Source organism: Oxyura jamaicensis, chromosome 2 (genome assembly GCF_011077185.1).
Source record: "Oxyura jamaicensis isolate SHBP4307 breed ruddy duck chromosome 2, BPBGC_Ojam_1.0, whole genome shotgun sequence".
Lineage (NCBI taxonomy): Eukaryota > Metazoa > Chordata > Aves > Anseriformes > Anatidae > Oxyura > Oxyura jamaicensis.
In genome coordinates, this window is record NC_048894.1 from 21185448 (window position 1) to 21207322 (window position 21875).

At 36.9% G+C, this 21875-nt stretch overlaps 1 protein-coding gene across 1 annotated transcript in view; it reads right to left on the reverse strand.

Annotated features, from left to right (window-relative positions):
• The window catches only part of LOC118161493 (macrophage mannose receptor 1-like), a 37247-nt gene that overhangs the window by 2972 nt on the left and 12400 nt on the right, over nt 1–21875 (reverse strand). The window contains exons 8-29 of the mRNA XM_035316922.1: nt 21607–21761; nt 20618–20731; nt 19821–19936; nt 18888–19036; nt 18247–18446; nt 17738–17859; nt 16893–16980; nt 16019–16163; nt 15498–15533; nt 15236–15405; nt 14303–14370; nt 12578–12678; nt 12049–12191; nt 10509–10623; nt 9416–9564; nt 7787–7889; nt 6725–6957; nt 4975–5140; nt 3372–3524; nt 2536–2652; nt 925–1092; nt 237–278 (exon numbers count right to left, since the gene is read on the reverse strand). Of these exons, the coding sequence (XP_035172813.1) occupies nt 237–278; nt 925–1092; nt 2536–2652; nt 3372–3524; nt 4975–5140; nt 6725–6957; nt 7787–7889; nt 9416–9564; nt 10509–10623; nt 12049–12191; nt 12578–12678; nt 14303–14370; nt 15236–15405; nt 15498–15533; nt 16019–16163; nt 16893–16980; nt 17738–17859; nt 18247–18446; nt 18888–19036; nt 19821–19936; nt 20618–20731; nt 21607–21761 (2853 nt within the window). The remainder of the gene's footprint in view (nt 1–236; nt 279–924; nt 1093–2535; nt 2653–3371; nt 3525–4974; nt 5141–6724; nt 6958–7786; nt 7890–9415; nt 9565–10508; nt 10624–12048; nt 12192–12577; nt 12679–14302; nt 14371–15235; nt 15406–15497; nt 15534–16018; nt 16164–16892; nt 16981–17737; nt 17860–18246; nt 18447–18887; nt 19037–19820; nt 19937–20617; nt 20732–21606; nt 21762–21875) is intronic.

A 21875-nucleotide genomic window follows, 5' to 3' on the forward strand; every position in this document is an offset into this window, starting at 1 on the left:
TTTAAAATTAGCATTATATTGTACCCCACTTTATTCAGAAAATAACAAAAATATCAATAAGCCACCCAGTTTGAAAGAAAAGTTCTTCTTTTCAACAAGTTTAAAATAAAATCATCAGTGATAGTTAGATGGATATTTAAATGAAACTCATCTAGAGGCAATTTTACTTGAAAATAATGAATGCATATAAATGTACTGAAATTTCTTTTTAACGTGCTTATAAAAAATCAACTTACCTTTATTGACAGATGAATCATGGGTTGGTTCAACTTCAATAACTTTAAAATTAAAATATGGATATATTATACACGGTTTGCAAACAACTGTTCAAAGACTAAATACACAGTGTATAAATAGTTGTTACTTTGTGTTCCTTTTAGATTTTACATAATACAGATTAATAATATATTTTTTCCCTGAGAATTCACAATAATTTAATGAAGTATTCTTGTTTAAAATGTTTTTTTTCTAACAACCCCAAACTGTTGTCTCACTGTTAATTGCTTTGAGCACTTCTATTGGTAGGGGAGACAGATGTTCTAAGTTTTCACTCCTCCACAGTACCCATCCTTCATATAGAGGAATCCAATGTTTTACACTTGAAAAGCATCTTTACACGTGAAAACATTTAAACTGTATTTTTGTTTTCCTCCCTCCATTGCTTGTAATTCAGTCGATTCCATGCAGGTCTCTCTGTCTGGGTCCTGCAAAGCTTGTGAATGACTCCGTTGACAACATGTGGAGATCCAAAAAAAAAAAAAAAAAATCCCCAACATTCCTTTTCTGTCCTTACTCTTGTCTTTGACGCAGATGCACATGAATCAACATCAACACATAAAGAGTACCCAGTGTATGATTAGTTTGACCAGATATATGTTAACTGCTACTTCTGAAATAACCCAGTAAACAGAATTCAGAACTTACTTTTGGGGATTTTGCAAATGAAATTCTGGTCAACAGAGCAGTAATAGTTCCTCCAGGCTCCACTTGAGACATCCATGTCAACACAGTGTTCATCAAAAATTACTGTAGGCTCTCCTTTCTCCCAGTTGACATATTCTACCACACTTCTGTCTGCCCATAACCATTCCCCTAAAATGAAGAGTATTAAATTTTAAGTGAATGAAGTAGGGAGTCAGTTCTAGCCTACCAGGCCCAATGACATTGCATATGGAATTTATTATTGATTAATTTATCATCACAGAGTTTTTTGTCTTTACTGTCAGAGATGTTCAGATGGGAATGCATGAAATGTAATGCTCATATGCTGTACACAAAGTTAACTCCATTACCTGCCAGGGCCATGGCTGTTAACAAAGAAAGAAAGAAATGCAAAGGCTACCCGAGGACTTTCAGCTGAAGTCTGTGCCCAGAACACACCTGTTTGTTTGTTTATTTTATTTATTTATTTATTTATTTTTTCAGAAAAGCAGAGTGCCTCCATGAGCCATGCTCTGAAGTTTAAGGATCCAGATCACTCAGAAAATTTTCTTTACTTGTGGATCCAAGATCACTGAATAATCAATTGCCTTTGCAATCCGAATCAGATCTCTTTAATAATAACTTTTTGCTCATCTCCTGTTGAGGGCCATCAAGTAGAAATAAATGTCATCTCTGCTCCCTCAGGGTGTGCTTTCATGACAGGATATGCTATCCACTCACTGCCACCTGAGTGCCACCATCTCCATCCCCCTGTCTGCAGCTGCACTTTCCTTTACCTCTGCTTTCACTGGCATGTAGCGATGTGGAAAGATAGTGGACCAGGGCAGGAAACAAATCACTTCTTCTGTATTGTTAGTTTTCAGTGAGAACAGATCAGCCTGGCCAACCATGTTACAAGATTCCTGCCATTGCTTATGGGGAGAGACAGAGACTTGGGCAGCCACAGCCAAGGCCACAGCAGCCCATTTGTTCTGGAGACCTACCTTCAAAGCCTGCTGTGAAAAACTGGATTCAGAATTATAGTTATACAGGAAATATTATCAAAATTTGTTTTTATCAACATTTTTAATGAGAAATTTTGAACTGCATTTCCAAATAAATAGCTGAAATATTTTTGGATGAAAGCAAAAAGTTCCACCAAAAATTTATGAAGAAAAAGATTAAAAAACATAGGTTAAGAAATATTGTTAGGCAGCTTGTGAGCTGCTATCCTCTGTTTTGTTTAGAAATAAATTTCAGTTAAAGGCTGCCTCAGCTCTCAGTTGTTAGACTTTTTTTTTTTTTTTAAGACTAACAGTGACTAACTCAAATAAATTTAGTAAGTTTAGTTAGTAAGCAGTAAGCAGTGCTAAGCTCATATATTGTACAGACTGAACTATACTCTAATTACCATTAAGATACAAAAAATATAGGCCTTTAGCTGGCATATATTGTAAGTATTTTAGCTGAAAAGCTATTAAACACTTAACAGTTGATTTCTTTGTTTAATTATTTAATATTTAATTTATTAGTATTTAATGTTAGTGTTATTTAGCATTCTCTCTGTTTATTTAGTATTTATTTTTATCCTAATATGCATTTTGAAATAATTACCATCAATATTTTTGAATAATCCTATCCAAAACCTTCTGAAGTCACTTGCAAGTGGAGACAAGTAAAGTAAAAGGAAGTTCAGTTCAGCTGGATCTTCTATGGAAACCAGAGAAGCACCTAAAATATCAATTAAATATTACATATAATTTCAGCAATATTGTCCACTATTATCTACCTCAGTAAACAATCATGATATGATTCATGATCAGATTTTTCATATAGTAGAGAAGCTTGAGAGTAAATTAGCTTTAGTTTGTAATTGATATACATACACAAATCTATACAGTGTCCCTTGGTTCTGGATTAAAAATAAATAAAAAATAAAGAAATAAAAGAATAAAAATAAAATAAATAAAATAATATAGAAGTCCTTCCCAAGGTTCAGTATGTGTTTTTTTTTTTTCTACCTTTTATGACCTGTCTTCAACCTGATAGGGAATGCAACAAATTGAGACCAAGAATACAGACCCTCTACAAACAGAAGTAGGAACTTCAGATAGAAAGAAAAGACAAAATGTAGAATAGCCATCAAAAGGGTCAGATAAAACAAACAGCAAAATTGAAGTGATGATGGATTGAATGGGGAGGTATAAGGTATAACAGAGGAGGAGTAAAAAAGACAAGTGGACGCTTTCAAGCACCTACCCTGCTAATGGGCAATTGAAAAAGGATTAAGACACATTGGTCTCTGAGGTTCTTGAATTTTTATTAGAACTAGTGAAAAGATGGAAGAATAAGACAAAAATGAAATTTAGACTGAAACCTGTGACATTATTCTGGGCATAAACAACATTTAAAATATACCAAAAAAAAAAAAAAAAAAAGGAGGCACTTACCCATCTGAATACACATCATGGAAGCATCAGGCCAGCTTTCTTCAGAAGTGGTGTGAACATAGTAGCAATGGCCACGGAAGGGAATCCAAGATCTACCACGCTTCGGTTCAGGACACTTTCCAGGAAGCTGTGGTGGTTCACTAGGGATTAACTCTGTTAAGGAGAGACAGATTTCAGTAGGGCTTTAAAAGACGAGGGAAACATGTACTGCTGCACCACACATCAGCCCTACCAATTTGACAGTGATTCCAGTAAAAGGAATATCCCATAGGCTTAACTAATGAAAAAAGGCAGGACTAATCATGGTAAACCACTACTCTAGACGGGGCTGTTCTCCAACCTGCTCAGGAAGGCTTACTGGAATCTAACTGTAATTGTCTTCAGCCAGGCAATTTAAAACTTCAAAACTTGTAAAAAAGAATTGGTCAGTATGCCAAAAGTATCTCAACACCACCACCACAGGGGGATGGCTACCCAAAGTGCCACTCATTCACTGCTGAGGTGTGCTTTGCAGCTGCCAGATTTTCTATGTTGCGTAAGTATTTTTTGTTCTCCTGAGAATACAACTACCAAGCAGCTCCCTTCTAAGAGCAAGAGTGAGGAACAATGAAAAGAGAAGGCAGAATGAGCAATACTCCACAGCAGCAGAAGCATACATGGTATTGGGCATAGTTGGACTGTGTTGGCCTGGTTTATGTACTGCCAGTGACTTGTGTCCAGCTGCTTTGTAGCAAGGTCAGAGAAGCTGTCTGTATCTGCCTTTTTACATGCATTTTAAATTATGTAAAAGTAGAAATAGCAACCTATTGAATGACCTGATTAAAGCCAAATCACAGAATCACAGAATTTTCTAGGTTGGAAGAGACCTCAAGATCATCAAGTCCAACCTCTGACCTAACACTAACAGTCCCCACTAAACCATATCCCTAAGCTCTACATCTAAAAAAGTAGAGCTTAAATGAGTAAAAAAATTGCAGTGAATTCTGGTACAGAGATCATAAATTCCATACATAATTTAAAACATGTTTGATAATTAGGTATAATATTTGAACCCCTATGGTACCTCAGTAAAAGTACTTCAAGCAAAATTTCCCAGTATCTTATACTTTTCATGAATATAAATTCATTATTTTGGTTGCTTCTGTATTTGTCTACCTCCTGGTCCTCTTTCCATCTGCACTTATTGGTTCTGCAAAGTGAAGTTTCTTATCTATATTTCTATATATTTCTATATATATCTTATTATATTACAGAAGATAATTTGAAATGTAAAATATATTATTAATGTATTTACAGTTGGGTTAAGGTTGACCAATTCTGCAATCCCTGACAAACAAGGAAGCAGAAAATATGCACTTATTGTGGCATGAAATGTTGCAGCTTACTTTATGATGTGCACATATTGACTGGTCTGGGAAATGAAATGTGAAAGTCTTTGGAAATTGTTCAAGACTAGGTGTTCTTCCTTAACAAAAGCAATAGTTTATCACATAGCATAAAACTTCTGTCACAATCATTGTGTATGTGCAAAACCTAAATTCAAATAAAGAGAAGAATTTAAATTCCAGTCTCCCTAATCACATTTTTCCTACTGATAGCGTACCGTCAGATTGTTTACAGAGAGATAAAAATGTTTCATTGCAAGATGTTGTCTTCCAAAAACCGTCCAGATCTAGATAGGCACAGGCCGTGTTTTTATTTGGCTCTCCACTGGCCCAGTTATAATACCTGCTCCTCCTTCTATCTGACCACATGTAACGGCCACGAGTCTAAAAACAAATGACAATAAAGATTATGTCACATACATGAATCAGGTTAAAAGAATATTAAGATTGCTTGCAGGTATGTAAAAGATAGGACAGGTCAGAATCACAGCTTCCTGTAGATAATTTATTATTCCTCTGTAATGATTATATAAAAGTCTGGTCCAAGCTTCCACTCTCTACAGCAGATAGGACAGTAATCTTAATGATATTTGTTCACTATTCAACCTGCATTGTTCACTATTCAACCTGCATTGTTCAATTCACACCGTCTGTCTTGTGCAGTAAGGAGACAAAGAGCCTTGTGGTAACAAATATGGATATGTAAAAGAAAAAATTATCAATGGACTCCAGATATACACAGATGAAATAAAGATTGCAGAGAAACTATTCCTTTAGAGGAAACTTTCCTCTAACACAAGCTCCTTTATATTAAAAAAAAAAAAAAAAAAATAGATACCACAGACCTCTGCCACTCATGCTAACAGGGCTTGCAATAGGTTTTCAGCTCTTGCAAAGACCAGCTACTATTTTTCTCTCTACAACATGATCTTTTTTCAATGGATTTAATGATTATTTCCAAAACATGACTAAGAGCAGTCACATCCAGGGCTCCTCTCACCCTGTCCTGTGCAGTCTGACCCCTTCTTCCTGCCACCTTTGGAGGCAGGCTCCTGTTCTGTTCTCCGTAACAGTTGCTTTCCTGTCCTTTTTCCTTTGAACTCCCTGGCGAAGTTTCATCCCAGCTACCTATCTAATCCTGGTTTCCCAATGTCTGCTCTCAAAGAAGTTCAGCTGTGGTTCCTCCCACATCAGGAACTGTGCCCTCCTTCTGCCCCATGTCCCACCAAGCTCCAGCTCTACCTCTCCACTCTTTATTTCCTCACAACTCTGTTTCCACAAATATCCAGCTGCATCATCTTTTTTCATGTCCTTTTTATATGCCTTTAGTAAGTGCTTCCCCTTTCAGACCTTCACGCTCTTGGCTGTTGGCAGCTTTCCATCAGGCACTGGCATCAGCTCTGAAAACCAACCTAACATATCCTCCCTGCCAGAGGCCTGCTCCTTCCTCTGTGCTGCAGCTTGCAGCTCTCCTGTTGCTTGGACAACAGTTCATGTTCTTGTACTGCTAGGCTGTAAATTGAAATAATAATAACCTCACAAAGAAACAACCACTTTTAAGCCAAGCTGTTTCTTTGGTGTGCTCCACAGAATGTCTTCAGAAACAGCTGTGCAGCCACATGTGAGTGTGTGGCCCAGCCACAGCACATGAAGCAAAAATTCAAAGCCACTGAAGCCACTGAAACCACTAGCTACTGCAGCTGTATCCTTTGTGGCCTTTGAAATGTGGGCTGTGGAAGTTCTGACTTACAATTTGGCCAAATGCTTAGATGTTTAAAACCTCTGAAGTGGGGCAAAGTCAAGTGCCTTAGCAAGACTTTGATTCCTGCCAAGCAGTCATAGATCTGATCAAGAGCATTGACACTGGAGCCTGCAAGAGTGGTTCCTGCCAAGCTCTGAGCAAGAAACACGGCTTATCTATGTTGACCTAGAGTAGAGGTATGATTGTCAAGCGTTTGATTGACTTACTGTGTTGCTGTTAAGACCAATCCATACAGGCTCCCCATGCTTTAATATTTGTAACCACAGGTAGGATTCAGCATAAGGATCCAGAATGCTGGCAAGTTCTGCATATTGGTCTCTGCAGTTCTTCTGTGCCTCTTCCCAGCTCATTTTGTAGTTGATGACTGCATAGCGGTCATCACCATAATTGTTAAAGCCGAACATCGGGACCGTGGGTTGGGAATTTTGCAGGTTAGGGTCTGCAACAAACAAACAAAAATGAAAGTCCTTAGCTATATCTTGGCTAGACATATTATCATGCTGAAAGAGGATCTATTTTATCATGGTAGTCAAGTAATTGAAGGAGGCTGCAATAACAAATTAAGATTTTTCCCAACTAACACTGCAGTGATGAAGCCATGTTTTCACATTCTGTAACAAACTTTTCTAATTCTTTTTAGAATTACTTTTAAACATAAATATCTGTATTGCTTCCAGGAACATTCCCAATAAACTTCCCAAAGTGACTGTAAGGCATGAAAGGGAACAATCCTCCCACTTTTTCTGTGATATACTAGTATTTGGTGTATTTCTGATAAGAAAAAGAGTAAAGAAAGCAGCAGAGGGTAAAACTGGCATGCTGTGAGCAAAGAAAGATATAACTGCTGATGATGAAATTGCCCAAGACTGTAAAAGGAAATCAAGCAGGGCAAATTTTCAAAACAAAGTTCTTGCAGTGTTTTTAAATATAACAGTAGAATTCAGTTTTAAAGAATTTGCCCATATAAAGTAAAGTACTTCACTGTTTTTTCTCACTCACTCCCTCCCGACTGCCAAAAAAAAAAAAAAAAAGTAAAATACGTGATATTCCATAGAGGTTTTGTTTTTATTATTATTTTTAATGTATTGGTCTGGTGCTTAAAATAGGAAATATTAAGAGCTTTTCTCCAGAAAATAAAATGTGTGCTCATTTTATTGAAATGGTTTCTAGTGCATGTGACAATGTCATATTAATTTCAGTTAAAATCATATGGAATATGGGAAGTTAATTTTGACTTAACCACAATAAATTACTGAAGGAAAACTCACCAGTGTTTTTCTGGCATATGTAGCTTTTGCTTGCTTTACATTCTTCATCTTTCCATTTCCCTGCCTGTTCAATAGGGTTCTTTATCATATAGACACAGTCATCCTACATGGAAGAGGAGATTACCAAGAAAATGATGTGGGAAAATAGGAAACATTCCTTTTCCTACAGGATATATAGACTCACCTGTAACACACAGTTGAGTAAAATAAAGTAATCTGTATGAACTTATATTAGAAATGGTCAGAAGCAGTAATATGACAATAGACATTTACAACTTGGCTGTAGAACAGTTTGTACTTGGATGATGAAGGGATTGAAAATCACAGCTCAGAGGCAGGAAGAAGCATCTGGGACTATCTGTAAGTACATAATCTCTGTGCTTGCAGTTGTGTGTGTGTGCATGCAGGTAGATGCACATATTCTAGATATGGCACACAGGACATTTAAGATCTTTTGTTATTTTCCTGGAGGTTATGCAGAAACTCTTATCAGCACTAAAGCTTGCCTAGAGAGCTAAAACCCTCATTCTGCACCAGTCTGGCACTAGAAACCAAAGATGTCACCACAACTCAGTAGCACAGAGGTAGCAAACAGGAAAATTGTTTTGTGGGGGACAATTCCCCAACCCTTTGCACCCCAGGTTTGGTTCTTCTGCTTCCTCCTTTGCCTCCTCCAGCTTTCTGCAGCAAGAAGCAACAGTTCTCCCTCCCTCATCTCAGCATAACCTCATGCTGTCTCTGACCCCCCAGAGAAAACAGCCCAGCAGCAATTGAAGGAAAGTGCACGGGGAACAATTTGTGAAGGGAAAAGGGCACAGCTTTCTACAAAAAGCACGTGTGTGTAAGATGGGGAAGTCCTGAAGAGCCTAAAACCAAGCTCTAGCCTGGGTGGCAGTGGAGGTTGGACCTCACAGAGCTGTTTCCTGTTTCAGCAAGACTCAAAACAATTCTGTCATGAAAAAGAGAGAAACTTGGTAAAACTAGCAAAGGAGCGCAGAAGTGGTGCTATCAATCAGTATTCTTCATTAGCCATTTTAAAATTATTGAAAAACACTAAGTTTTCTCTTGCAACTAAACACAAAATTCTATAGCAGTGCTGAAAGTTTCAAAGCACACGGAAGTGAAGTTTCTGTGAAACTGAGAAAATCTGATAGAAGGTATAGAGGGAGAATAAAATAAGAAAGGAAGACCCATATTTTCCTTCTGAGGGTCGCATTCAATGCATTTATCTTACTAAGCGCAGCACCATGAAATGCAAAATGTACAGTTCATATTTTCCTGAAGTCTAAATAACATTCATTGTATCACTAAATTATGCAGGTATTGCTGTACTATGGTTTATTTGAATCTCCTGATCAGTCATGGTAAAGTAAGGAAAATAGCTCACTTGTCTGAATTTTGTACAATAATTCCAAATATCTGTCTGGATTTATAAAAAATCTTGGCAAAACAAAGCAGTTGAAGAAAATGTCTTAAAGTAGATCTTCCACATGACTTTTTCTTTCAGAAGCAACAAGATCATTAAAAAACTTTATAAAGGAAACTTTACAGAAAATATTGTAGGTACATATATTTTATTCATCTACCATAGTTATCATGAATAAGCGATAAACTTAAATTAGTATTTACCTTACTATAATAACTTCGGGAACCTTTTGCCCAATTTGTGTAGTAAACTGGGCTTCCATCTGTCCATAAGTAAACATGCTCCTGATTTATGTCATTCAGTCCAACCCAGGCATCAGTTGCAGCATTTTTTAAGAGGGACATGAGGAAAGCTGAAGGAAAAAGATTAATTGCACAATGAGGGAAACTGAATTTACCTTTCCCTAAACAGAACAGTGCCTGGAACAAGGATGATGATTTTTTGTTTCTCTCTCTTTTTAAATAAAGAGGTAATTTTACGACAAAAATAAAAACATGGACAAAGTTTGATTTATATAATTGTTTTCAACAGTTTTATAGGAATTTTTCTGCACACTCTTCTGTGTTTTTGATCATCTGAAGAAGTACAGAAAATGGTTCTAATGGTATTACAGAAATTAATATCAGTACAGTACACCTTATCACACAGAAAATGAGTCTACAGACTGCAGTCCATTTTCTTCTTTAGTAATTTCTTTGTTAACCCGATCCCAAGATTTGGTTTCTAAACAGACACAATGAAAATAAAACTATTTAAGAACTAATCATGTATGTACCGAGACCTCAGCATGTAGGAAGGCCAAATGTTTTTTCCCTTAGCTCCTGCTTAGACTGACTTTGAAAGACTGTCCCTCCTCTGCTATAGTAAAAAGGATAAAACACAAGCACTAATGGAACGAGCTAAGAGGTGGTCTACACAGCCCTCAGCAGACCTGTGGCATGACATTTCCTTTCATTATATACATTACTTTTCTTGCCTTACATTCAGTAATGAAGTTTGAGGCCTCAGTAAAAAAAAAAAAAAAAAAAAAAAAAAAAAAAAGTAATATGCTGACTCCAGTACTGGGGCATTTTGTTATATGACAAGCCCCTAATACAAAATCAGCACACTAATCAGCACACAGGTAATCAGCACACTAATATCTACACAAACTTTTTTTCCACCATGCAATTTGTTCATTAAATATGACTTGATATTAATGTGGCATATATTTCAGAAAATTTAACATTTGTTTTAACCTGTTTCTCAATGATCATTTGAAGTCTCATTCAGTATCAAAAGACTTGTACTTTATACCTTGTGTTTCCTTTTTTGAAATAGTAGCCAGGTTTCCTCCAAAATTAATACAATTGTTCCGTGCAGCGTGCCACGTCAGTGTATCATTTTCATCAAGGCCGAATATTTTGAAACACTGAAAAGAAGAAGTGTGCCAAAGCTGTAGTTGGATGTTGTTTCAGAGTTTCAAGTCAAAGCAATTGTTTGTAACAAGTGAGACAAATTAGATATTTTACACACAAAAAAAAGGGAGATTAGGTGGTTTAACTGTCCTCTCTAGCTTGCCTTTAGGTCTTCTTGAAAGAGAACTTGTATACTGTACAACCAGTACAAAGCTCCATATTTTAGCATCTCCTTAAAACAATGTCAGTCTAACAATTTCAGTATAAATTAAGCAAAAGTGATGGTTCCTCAGCATTTCAGAGGTTTGGCTTTAAGTGAGGAATGCCTAAGACCTCAAAAAGAAATGTGCAATAAGGATGAGACATTACTGAAGCTAAACATCAAGTGTCAAGCAACACAAATGTGCTAATCAAAGCATGGAGTAGAAAAGTTAATCAGGAACCTTGGGAGAAAAGGGAAATGAAAGACAGTCAAGTGCTATCTAAACATGAGGAGAGGAATGCCTGGAAGCTCCCCTTCCAGGAGGTAAGAAAGAGAGAAACATTTAGGTTGAGTGAGCATCACAAAAGGGAAAAATCTCTATCTGTGACTCTTTTCCCTGGAAGTGAGAGAGGGAAGGAAAGAGGAGACAGCATCTCACACAAACTTAAATCCTGTTTTGGCTTAGCAAAAAGAGAGAGAAAAGAGAGAGAGAGGGGACGGGAGGAAAGGGGAGAAAGAGAGGGAGCCAGATGAGGCAATGCAATAAAGGATTATCTTTACTGCTAGATGTATTATTAACAGCATACACTGGTTGTTTATAGTTTTGTATTAGTGACAAAACTCTCTGGGTTTTAAACGTATATACTCTTTTTTCCTGAAATTTTGTCTTTTGAGAAGACCAAGAGTGATCTTACATAATAAATTGTGGTGAAGCTTATAACTGGTCTACTTTAACAAATATTTAGTTGCATAAAGAACCTAACAAATATGTTCAAAGGAAGGTGCCCTAGTGGTCTAAGAGCCAGTGCATGTTAGGCAAGGCACAAAGCAGTGTCCAAGCAATAAATGACAGCCAGATAAACACAGCGAAGTAAATAAGAACATACAACAGCTTTGCAGTTGCTTCTATCACACAAGGGAAACCACTCAGCTCAACCATCTTTGGTTAATATTAAATCATAGCAAAAGAAAAAAGAAAATAGATGAAGATTAAGCTTTGTTCTTGTATGGCTCATGACCTCTTTCAGAACTGTTGTAAGCCCAATAAAGACTATAATCTCGATATCAGAAATCTTATTTTTAGAGTCATTTATACATATGTGTACATGATCAGAACATATTTTATGATAACTAAAAACCCTGCTACAACTTAAAAACTGAACCAAAGATATTTTTTTGTATTTTTGTTTGTTTGTTTGTTTGTTTAAATACAGTACACTGACTTTTCATACTTCACCTTGTTATCAAAGAGAAGCCAGTCTTCTGGACACCCACCCTTTGGTGGTGGTGTGGTGGGAGCAATAGTTGGGCGAACAGTTCTGTTAAGCCTTTCACAGATGAATAATTCAACACTGCCACAGTTGAGATCATTCCACGTACCTGAAAACAAATTAGAATTAAAAAAAAAAAAAAAAAAAAAAAAGACTGTGATAAAGAGTATCCTTTCCTAAAACAAATCCATCATAGGAAGTAGAACTGACTACCATATTTATATTTCTCTCCCCCTGAAATAATGAGTAATTTTTATGTACATTCTCTTTAGAAATATTCAGGTTTCCAGCAAAATTGAGAATATAAATATTTTGGCTGAGAACATAAATATTTCAATGTTTGAAAGTGATAACACTGCCAAAGGGGAGTTTTACTTTAAATGTTTAATTCACCTCTCTGAGATCTGATGCAAATCTCTAAGACCCTGACTTAAACATTCAGCTCTCCCAAGCCTATACCACATCATGCAGACTGAATGTTGTTACAGCACCCACCTGTTTGGGTATACATAACCACACAGTTTTCATCATTATTTGCAAAGTTGGGTTCATTTGGAGCCCAGGCAACATAGTTGACAGGAGTTCCATCCATCCATCTGAAAGAAGCAATTTAGGGGAATAATAATTCTTAGTTGAACAGAGCAGTATTTCTTTGTAAGGGACATACTAGAGCTTGGTATTTTGTTTCCTGTATCCTAGTTTACCAACATACATTGTTCTCTGGTGAAAAGAAAGCAAGACCTTTCACTTGGAATCACTAAAAAAAACCTTTATGTCAACTACCTATTCAGTTGACCTGGAACTGGTCTCAACTAATCAGCTGGTGGTTGCAGCCTTCTTGGCCTCTGAGCATTAATAGCTTAAAGAAAACACACCAGTGTAACATTGGACATCACCTTCCCTGGAATGCAGAAGCAGAAATGTGAGCCTTGTTTAGTAATTTCCTGGGGCCAAAAAAAAAGAAATATAAGGTATAATATAATAAAATATAATATAGTATAATAATAATAATAATAATGTAATATAAGATCTTGCAGGGTAAGAGAGATCCTTGAACCTTATACTGGGGAACACTGAGAACCATTTTATTAAACAAAGGAGATCTTTAATATTACATACCTATTGCTTTCAGTTGTGTAATAAACAATTCCTATTTGGTGATTCACAAATTTATTCTCAAAAAAAAAAAAAAAAAAAAAAAAAAGCATCAGAGTGCTGGTGGGAGCACAGTCAAGTGGGGAATCTGCCACGACTGAAAGACTTCAGACAACACCTGATCCAGTGTTTTTCTAGTTTGAATTCCTGAGTATTCATGAGTATTCCTCAGTCAAACAGGAAAAACAGTGCATAATAAATAGAGAGAAATAATACAAAGACAAATGATGTGAGCCAACACGAGCCAGCAATGTGCACTTGCAGCCCAGAAAGCAAACTGTATCCTGTGTTGCATCAAAAGTGGCATAGCCAGCAGGACAAGGGAGGTGATTCTGCCCCTCTGCTCTGCTCTTGTGAGACCTCAACTGGAGTGCTGCATTCAGCTCTGGGGCCCCCAGCACAAGAGGGACATGAACCAGAATGCATCCAGAGGAAGGCCATGAATATGATCAGAGGGCTGGAGCACCTCTCCTATGAAGACAGGCTGAGGGAGTTGGGGTCGTTCAGCCATGGAGGCCTTATGAAGTGGGCTTCCAATACCTAAAGGAAACCTACAGGAAAACTGGAGAGAAGAAGCTCCAGGGGATAAGACTGTCTCAGCTCCACAGAGATGAGTCTCTGTGGCTTGTGAACAAGAAAGGCATCCCGAGAGGTTAGAAGAAAGGCTGAAATTAAGAGAAATGAAGAGGCTGAGACTCATCTTACCAAGCTTGAAATCCCAGGAAAAGACACTAGAAAAAGGCATAAGGTGAAGGGGGGAGGAAGGTTTTGTCTGAGATGAAACTGCATTGACTGAGTAAACATGCCGTCCCAAAAAAAAAAAAAAAAAAAAAAAAAGACCTAGAACTAGAACTAGAAGAAGGGGAAATAGATAGGGAAATAGATAATGAAAACAGCGGAGGAACTGTTATCCTAAGGATGATAATTGTATTTTAAACCTTTATGCCAAAATATGGCTGTAGACAAATTTAGTCCGTCATTGAACATGACCAGTGTCTTACAGACAGCCATGCCAAATACTCACACTTGATGTATAAGTCTGACAAACTTCATATTTTCACTTACCGGAATGTCTTATCAAGGCTCACACTTAAGCCAATATAGAAGTTATTTCCCCAATCTTTATAGAAAATCTAAAATAGACAAACACAAAATAAAAAAATAAAAATAAGAATAAAAAGTTTCAGTGAGATGTAAAAATAACAGATTTCAAATAAACAAGTACTTAAAAATACTTTAGTTTTAGTTGTACAGTTACACAGTATGCAGTGTGCAGGGATTCACTGAGATTATGTTCTTGAACTGCAAAATGTAAGATTCTTATCCAACTTCTAGTATTTAAATAAAAATAAAAACAGTATGGGTTGAAAAGAAATGGAGTAAAATACTGTGTTAAGAAGATTAAAACAAACAAACAAAAAAACTCTTAGGCAGGTTATAAAATAAAGCAGTATTTTTAAGAGTTTTAGGAAAAATTCATGAGAATTTGCCAAAACGTTACAAGTAAACAGTTGAGTTTAGTACTTAGTCATGTGGAAGACAGGAAAGAATCATATTTGTTTTCAAACTATTTACAAAAGACTATCATCAACAGGTTATTCACTTCCTATTAGAAAGTAGTCTGGCTTAATTTTTTTTTATTGAAATCTGAAATCTATTTTGACAAAAAGAGGAAAAAAGCTTTTTTAAAAAAAAAAAAATGTGAAGAGAATGAGGTGAAAAAAAACCTCAGTAACTAGCTTTCAAATAAGCAGAATGGGGTTTTTGAAAGTTACACTCTGGGAATGCTCTTGCAAAGAAACTGAGGATTTGTCTACATGTAGCATTTTTTTTATCAAAATAATGGTCATGGTAAAGCTTCTAATTAGATAGGCCCATGAAAGGTGGCACTGCTTTTTTCTGATGGGGACCACTTTGTAATATTTCAGAAGCCAGGTGAAAAAGGTACTTCAGTGCAGGACAGAACTGTGTATTTTTGAAGTAAAGCAAGTTTCTTACATATTTCCAAAGAAATGTTCTTTCACTTTCACCCTCAATGATGGCAAGATCACCACCATTCTTCTTGCAGTAGTCCCTCGCTTTTTCCATTGCCATTGCTTCCTTGCTAAAGTAGTATTCCTTATGATTATATATTATCCAGTCATCTTCACTAACAATATATTCATAATCTGCAAGATGAATCATTAAGCAGAGTGTCTGTAATAGACATTAATGTCATCATATGAAAACTTCTTTCTGTTTGTAGAAGTACAAGACTTACCAAATGTGTACGTAGGCTCTGGTTTCAATGATGCTCCTGCAATATAAATCAATATCTGAGCTTATTACATCTCTCAATTAAATATATTTATTACACTGTTAGGATTTAAAATCCTATCAATAAAACAAATCCTAGAGGTTAATCTGTTTGTTTGTTTTTCAGAGAATTTCTAAAAATATCTGGAAAAAAAAAGTGTTACACTCAGCAAACTACCTTGTTAGAGCCGACACAAGTTAAGCTTACAGAAACTATGCATGATTTAGGCTACCTAATTTAACTTCCTCAACATGCTGCATGTACACTGTAAGCTTACACATGTATCTCATGAAAGAATTCATTGTTTTCAGCTGCTTTTATTTAAATTGAAATGTACTGTTTCATTGTACTTGATGGCATACCTAGCTTTACTGCATGCAGACATTGTGGTTTGACGGTTTGACATGGAGAGAATGTTCTTAATCTTTTCTAAACACTTCTAAAAGGAAAAAAAAAAAAAAAAAAAAAAAAAAAAGTCATCTTACCTTTTTTTATTTGGCAAACATAGTCCTGCATATGTTCACAAAATAAATCATTCCAGTTCATATCATTGTAGCCATTAAACACTCCACATTTTTCATTTCCATCGTAATTGTTTGGTTCTCCATTCGCCCATTTTTCAAAATTTACCTACAGTGGAAATACAACTTTGTTAGTACTTTCTTCTGAAACAAAACAATTGTCTTATATTATCTTGTTAAAGAAGTATGTACTTCACTTGATTTCATGATCCATCTTATGCTTTGGTGCCAGACCCTGCAAGAAGGACCTGACCATTGTAAAGAATGATGATCACACTGTGTGTATCTACAAGCTATGCTAGTAAGACAAGAAGTTGTTGTCCTTATTTTTATCAGGAGATATGAACTTGTCCTGTTAAGTTATAGAAAGAAGGATCTAACAATCTTCCTCTGATCCCGAGGTTGATTATTCTGCTCTGATGTTTCAATCTGAGAAATCTGTAATTGCTGTAGTGATTTGGGCCTTGCCTTGCTATGTCAGAGGGCAAGGGCCACAAAACTTAGTTTGACTAGATATATAGAGTTATTTCTAACAGTGAATGTCAAATGGGAATATAAAGGGTGTTACAAACAGAGCTGCTAAAACCAAGATAGACAATAAGTATTCTTATAAGTAAATAAGAGTATTCTTATAAGAAAGTATCACCATCTTTGGTGATGTTATTTCATTGCTATAAAAAACGTACTACTGTGTGGGATTGTGAACAAACAAAAGATAAAAACTAATTCCTGGACTGGGACTGGGAAGTTAGGATTTATACTCACTTGTGGTTTGTACCTGTCTGCCAAGATATATATGGAGTATGAGCAAAAAAGCTGGAAGAGATTATTTACTCACTGGTGAGCCGTCACTCCATGTAAATCCTCCATCAGAGTCCAAAGCACTTAAACCCATCCAGTAAGACATGTGAAGATAATCTCTCTTCCTGAATGATTATGCACAAATATCACAATCACAGTGTGAAACAGAGATGGGAAATAGATATCATTACATTCTCAGTGTTTTGGTACTTTAAGTACCCTTTGAGACATTCATATAAAGTAATCATTCCATTTTTATGTAGAGATAAACACCCTAGCACTGCACATGACAGGAAACAGGGACACAGAGAATTGAACGGGGAGGATCATAGATATCACAATACCATAAATTCTGAGTTAAGTGAAAATATATTTGAAGGTCTCAGTACCCCAGAGAAACTTAGGCATCCAAACTCAGACTTGCCTGTAGTCATATGCTTGAGTTAAACATTTATATATACACATCAATAGGTCTGGCTTCCCTTAGTCTCCATTTTTTTTCCCATAACTAAAGAAAGAATTGTGCCTTTCACAGCACAAAGTATTCCTTTAATCAAGACTATTTCATCTACTTGTCAATTACAAATGAGCTAAAAAGATCAGGTTTCCCTTTTTGAAATAAACTCAGTTTAAACTAATTTTTCTGATGCTTCTATCATTTTTATATATTCAGGCTACTTCCACACATAGATGCATCTAACCAAAGGCCTGCCAAGGAGCCCTTTTCTCATCTCTCTCCAGCTGTTTAGTTCTGCCACTTTGCAAAAATACATATTGTCTTTCCAAAGTAGAAACTGATCATCAGAAATTCTTTATGTCTTACAGAAAGGTCATTTTTTAAAATGCTTTATTTCCTAAACAGTGGATTTTGCAGATACTTACATGCCCGCTATTAGGTTTTGTTCTTCTTCACTGTGAATACATGCCAGATCTCCTCCAATGGCTCTGCAAAAATCTCTTGCTCCAAGCCATGTTTCCATCTTCTCCCTTCCTCTCTGAAAAATCTGTGAAAAGTGGGAAGTTAAACATTGTCTCAGATATTAACAGAAATTTAGAAACAGCATTCTGTCTTTCTTCTGGTCTCCCGGCCTCAAGTTTTATCACTTGCCATTTAGTTTAGTTGTGCCACCATAATTGTGAGGTCACCTACCAAATTTGGTTACCACAACTCTGTCTTTCCCATCATCTCAGAGTCCCTGTGGTCCAAACTTCAATTCCACCTGCATACACCACTTCCAGCACCACCTGGCCTCACCACGCAGGCATGGCTGGAGATGTGTTACAGCAGACTACTGACCAGGTAAGCAGGGTAAAATCCCCCTTCCATGCACAGACAAAACACATTATTTATTGAAATGACAAATGCTTGCCTTCAGATGTTAAACACCTACTTTGAAGCAAAAGCTGCTCTGAGGAACAGAATGCCATCCCTCCAGGCAGGACGGGAGTGGGGGATTCGTTGGAGGGGGTGGGGGGGTCACACCCTCCACCAGCTGCTTGCACAGAAACATATTTTTTTCTTCACAGTTGAGAATATCCCATAATCCAGCTGAAGTTCCTGTTCTCATGGCCACGCAGCCTGGCTCCCTTCCTTCATGAAAGACAAAAGTTTTAAACCTTATTGATAAATATCTGCATCTTTTTAAAGCATATGCTATCTACTTAAAAGGTACCTGTACCCACTGCATTCAGATGTCAGTAGTCCACATGCAGTTGAATTAATTTATAAACCAATTCCTTCTATATTATACTATGACTTACTATGACTCACCAAAATATCAAAACCACCAGATAACGAAGAGTGAATGATATCAGCAGACACCTGCAATCTCAGGCGACCTCTTGGATGGGCTACCACAATCCCCAGTTCAACCACTTGAGCACAAACAGAAGTTGCCTGGTTGTTTCTGCACATTTATGGCGGAAGAGCTTCAAAACCACCCTCTAGCTTCTAAACTCCAACTTTCTGCCCCCCCACTGCAGAAATTCTGCATCCCTGGTCATGGAGGTTCTGCTGCCGCGCAGCACGTACCTGGCATCCCTACGTTCCAGTGGGTGAAGATGACCGCATCCCCACTAGCCCACTTGAATGTCCCCTCTTCTTCCGTGTCTGAGAGGCCAATCCAGAAATGTTTTGCTGGATTAAATCCAATTACAGAAGTCAAAAAAGCCTGTTCATATCTGTGAAGAATAAGCACTAAAGTAATTTACGAATGCAATTTCCCATTTTTTCAAACAGTTCATTGTAGCAAATGTGGTAAAGTTAAGAAGAATTGTTAATATGTTGGAAAAATAAACATGGTTTGAAGCGAGCATAATGGTCTTAATTTTATAGGTTTTATTATTACATAAATTAAGTTTATTTTACCATTTTGTAATGTAAATCTGTTTAGAATTTAAAGTGATTCTACTCTCCCTTTGTAGTGTACGATGAACAGCATAAACCAAATGATACTTGGGTTAATGCATTTCTGTTATTCATTCTGTACAAATAAGTAACACAGTATTTTAATGAGCTTCAAGATAAGGCTTAGATTTTTAATTTTTTTTAGTCTAGGAAAAAAAATTACTTTTATTCTAAAAAGGGTAATATTTCAGACCTCCCTGTTACAAGGAAAAGTCTGAAAAGCTCATATCCTCAAGAAGTAAATAGTTCCACATTTATCTGTTTAGTTTTAATTCAATGAGTTTTAACAGTCTGGCAATTTGGGGTTGCTAGGGGCTGACTCAATTTTTTTATTATTGGGTTCAATGAGAGTGTAGGGGAGTAGCAGCTGTGGATTGAACACTGATATTTATGACGTACCATCCTCTGTTTTATTTTGTAATATTTACTCAGTTCTACTTTATATTTTCCACCAAAGGGCTGGTATCGCACTGGATGCTATTAATAATCTCAAAATGGGAAGAGATGAATTTTTGGCTTGGTTGCACGTTTGAAAGGATAAGAATTACATTTCCATACCTGTCGGTCACAGTAGCCAGGTGAGCTTTATTTTCTTCACAGATTTGTTTTGCTTCTGAAAATGTTGCTGGTAACTGCCCAGTGGAGTAACAGTAAAAGCCATGCTTCATCCAGCCCTGCCAGTGCAAATAGCAGAGACGCAAGGGGGGATGTCAGATTGCCCACCACAGTGCACTTCTAAAAGCCAAATTAATACCAGAGACCAAGCCAAAATCAACCTCAGAAACCATGAGACAAAATGAAGAGTATAATCAAATACAGCATTGTTCATTGCCCCTTGAAAGGGGTCTTTGTGTGTAACGGGCCATGGTTGTTGTAGCTTGGAGCTGGAAAGCATGCTCACAGTCACCATGCAGTTCATCCTGTAAAGCCTGCTCTGCTGTCGTGTTGTGTAAGTGCAGCTATTGCAAGAGGCCATCCTGCAACATAGTCAGCTCAGATATTCCTGCCTCCTGGAAAGACGGGTTGATTGAACTAAGATGGCTGTATGCAACCCATGAAATAGAGCCTGAAAACATGACAATGTGCTGGCATGGGTGAAGTGATCAGCTCCACATGGCAAAAGAGCTGAGTGAAGAGCACATGTAGCCAAGAAAAAAAGAGCAGTGATCCTAAATTTTATCTGAATAAAGAAATAAATATCATCCCCATTAATCTGAGAAGTATCAATAATATGAATTAACAGATTTCCAGGGCTCCACAAAGAACAGTCAAAATAATTGGTGCCTATGATACTTACCATCATGGAAGTGAAAGTGAGATGCAATTACCCTTCACTGCTTTTGTTTTACACTTACTTTCTGGCAGCCCGGGTAAGTAACCTCAGCTTCCCCTGATTCTTCTGCCAAAGGTTTTCTTTTACAGATGTAACCAAGCTTTGTTTCACAAGCACTGTCAGCCCAAGCTCCATCCTGGGCATGGTAAGAAGAAACAACAAAGAGAAATGAAATCTAGGGAAAATCCAGGTCCAACAGGAATATTTACCATTATCATTATCATTACCACATCTCTCTCCATATGGCTGAGGTTGTTTCAGAATTTCCACACCTTGAAAATTTCTCCAAACCTCCCAAATAGGGTACGAAACAAACAGAGGGCCACATTTCCTCAGAGGTGTGAGAATTAGGGCTGCATGTATTAAAGTTTCACTGGCTAATGAGAAAAGTAAGGGTATAGTCTGTTCCACCCTATTCTCACCAGTATATATACACACATATATAACAATATGTTCACCTACCCAGACTACACTAGCAAGAAGTGCTGGAGAAATTAAAAACAAAATATGAAAAATATATTATTTGTCTTTCTCAATAGTATTATGATATGTAATTTTAAAGTGAGAATGAAACAGGCTGTAATTTTTTGTACCAACTTTTTTTGTGTTTCCAGTAATTTGAGCTTCCAGAATAGCTAAAAAATGTATGTGTTGATGCTTTAGGGGAAACAAGAAAGTCCTTATCCCAATAACAACACTATACAGTTATGATCAGCCATGTTGAATGCAAAAGTTGAGTTACTTCAACCAATTTCAGATGGGAGATATGGTGCAACTATTAGAAAGCAGACCAAGTCTCAGCACAGTGTGTCACTTCTTGTGTTCCATCATGCCATCTTCCTAAATCTGGCCTCCAGTCTTCCTTCTCACTAAGACATTCTGATTCAAATTAAGTTCCTAAAAGCATTTAAAACCTTTGTCTTTTTTTTTTTCTTGTCACAGATTTTCCCTTTTGGGGGACACAAAAGACTAAAGAAAGCATGAAGAAGAGAAGGAGTGAAGGAGTTGTACCTCTCCATTCATAACAACGCAGTCTGCCTTATTGCGTGTATGGGTCGGCTGGTTGTGATGCCATTTGGTGTACGTCACAGGTGTCCCATCACTCCATTCAAAATACATTTGAAACCTGAAGTCATTTAGACCAATCCACAGCTCATCATCTGGCTCTGGAAATACAAAGTTAATTGTTGGCATTGGTTTGTCAAAATGGAGCAATCCTGTCTCACATCCACATTTGACTGAATGAGGAGCTGAAAAGAAAAGAAAAGAAAAGAAAAGAA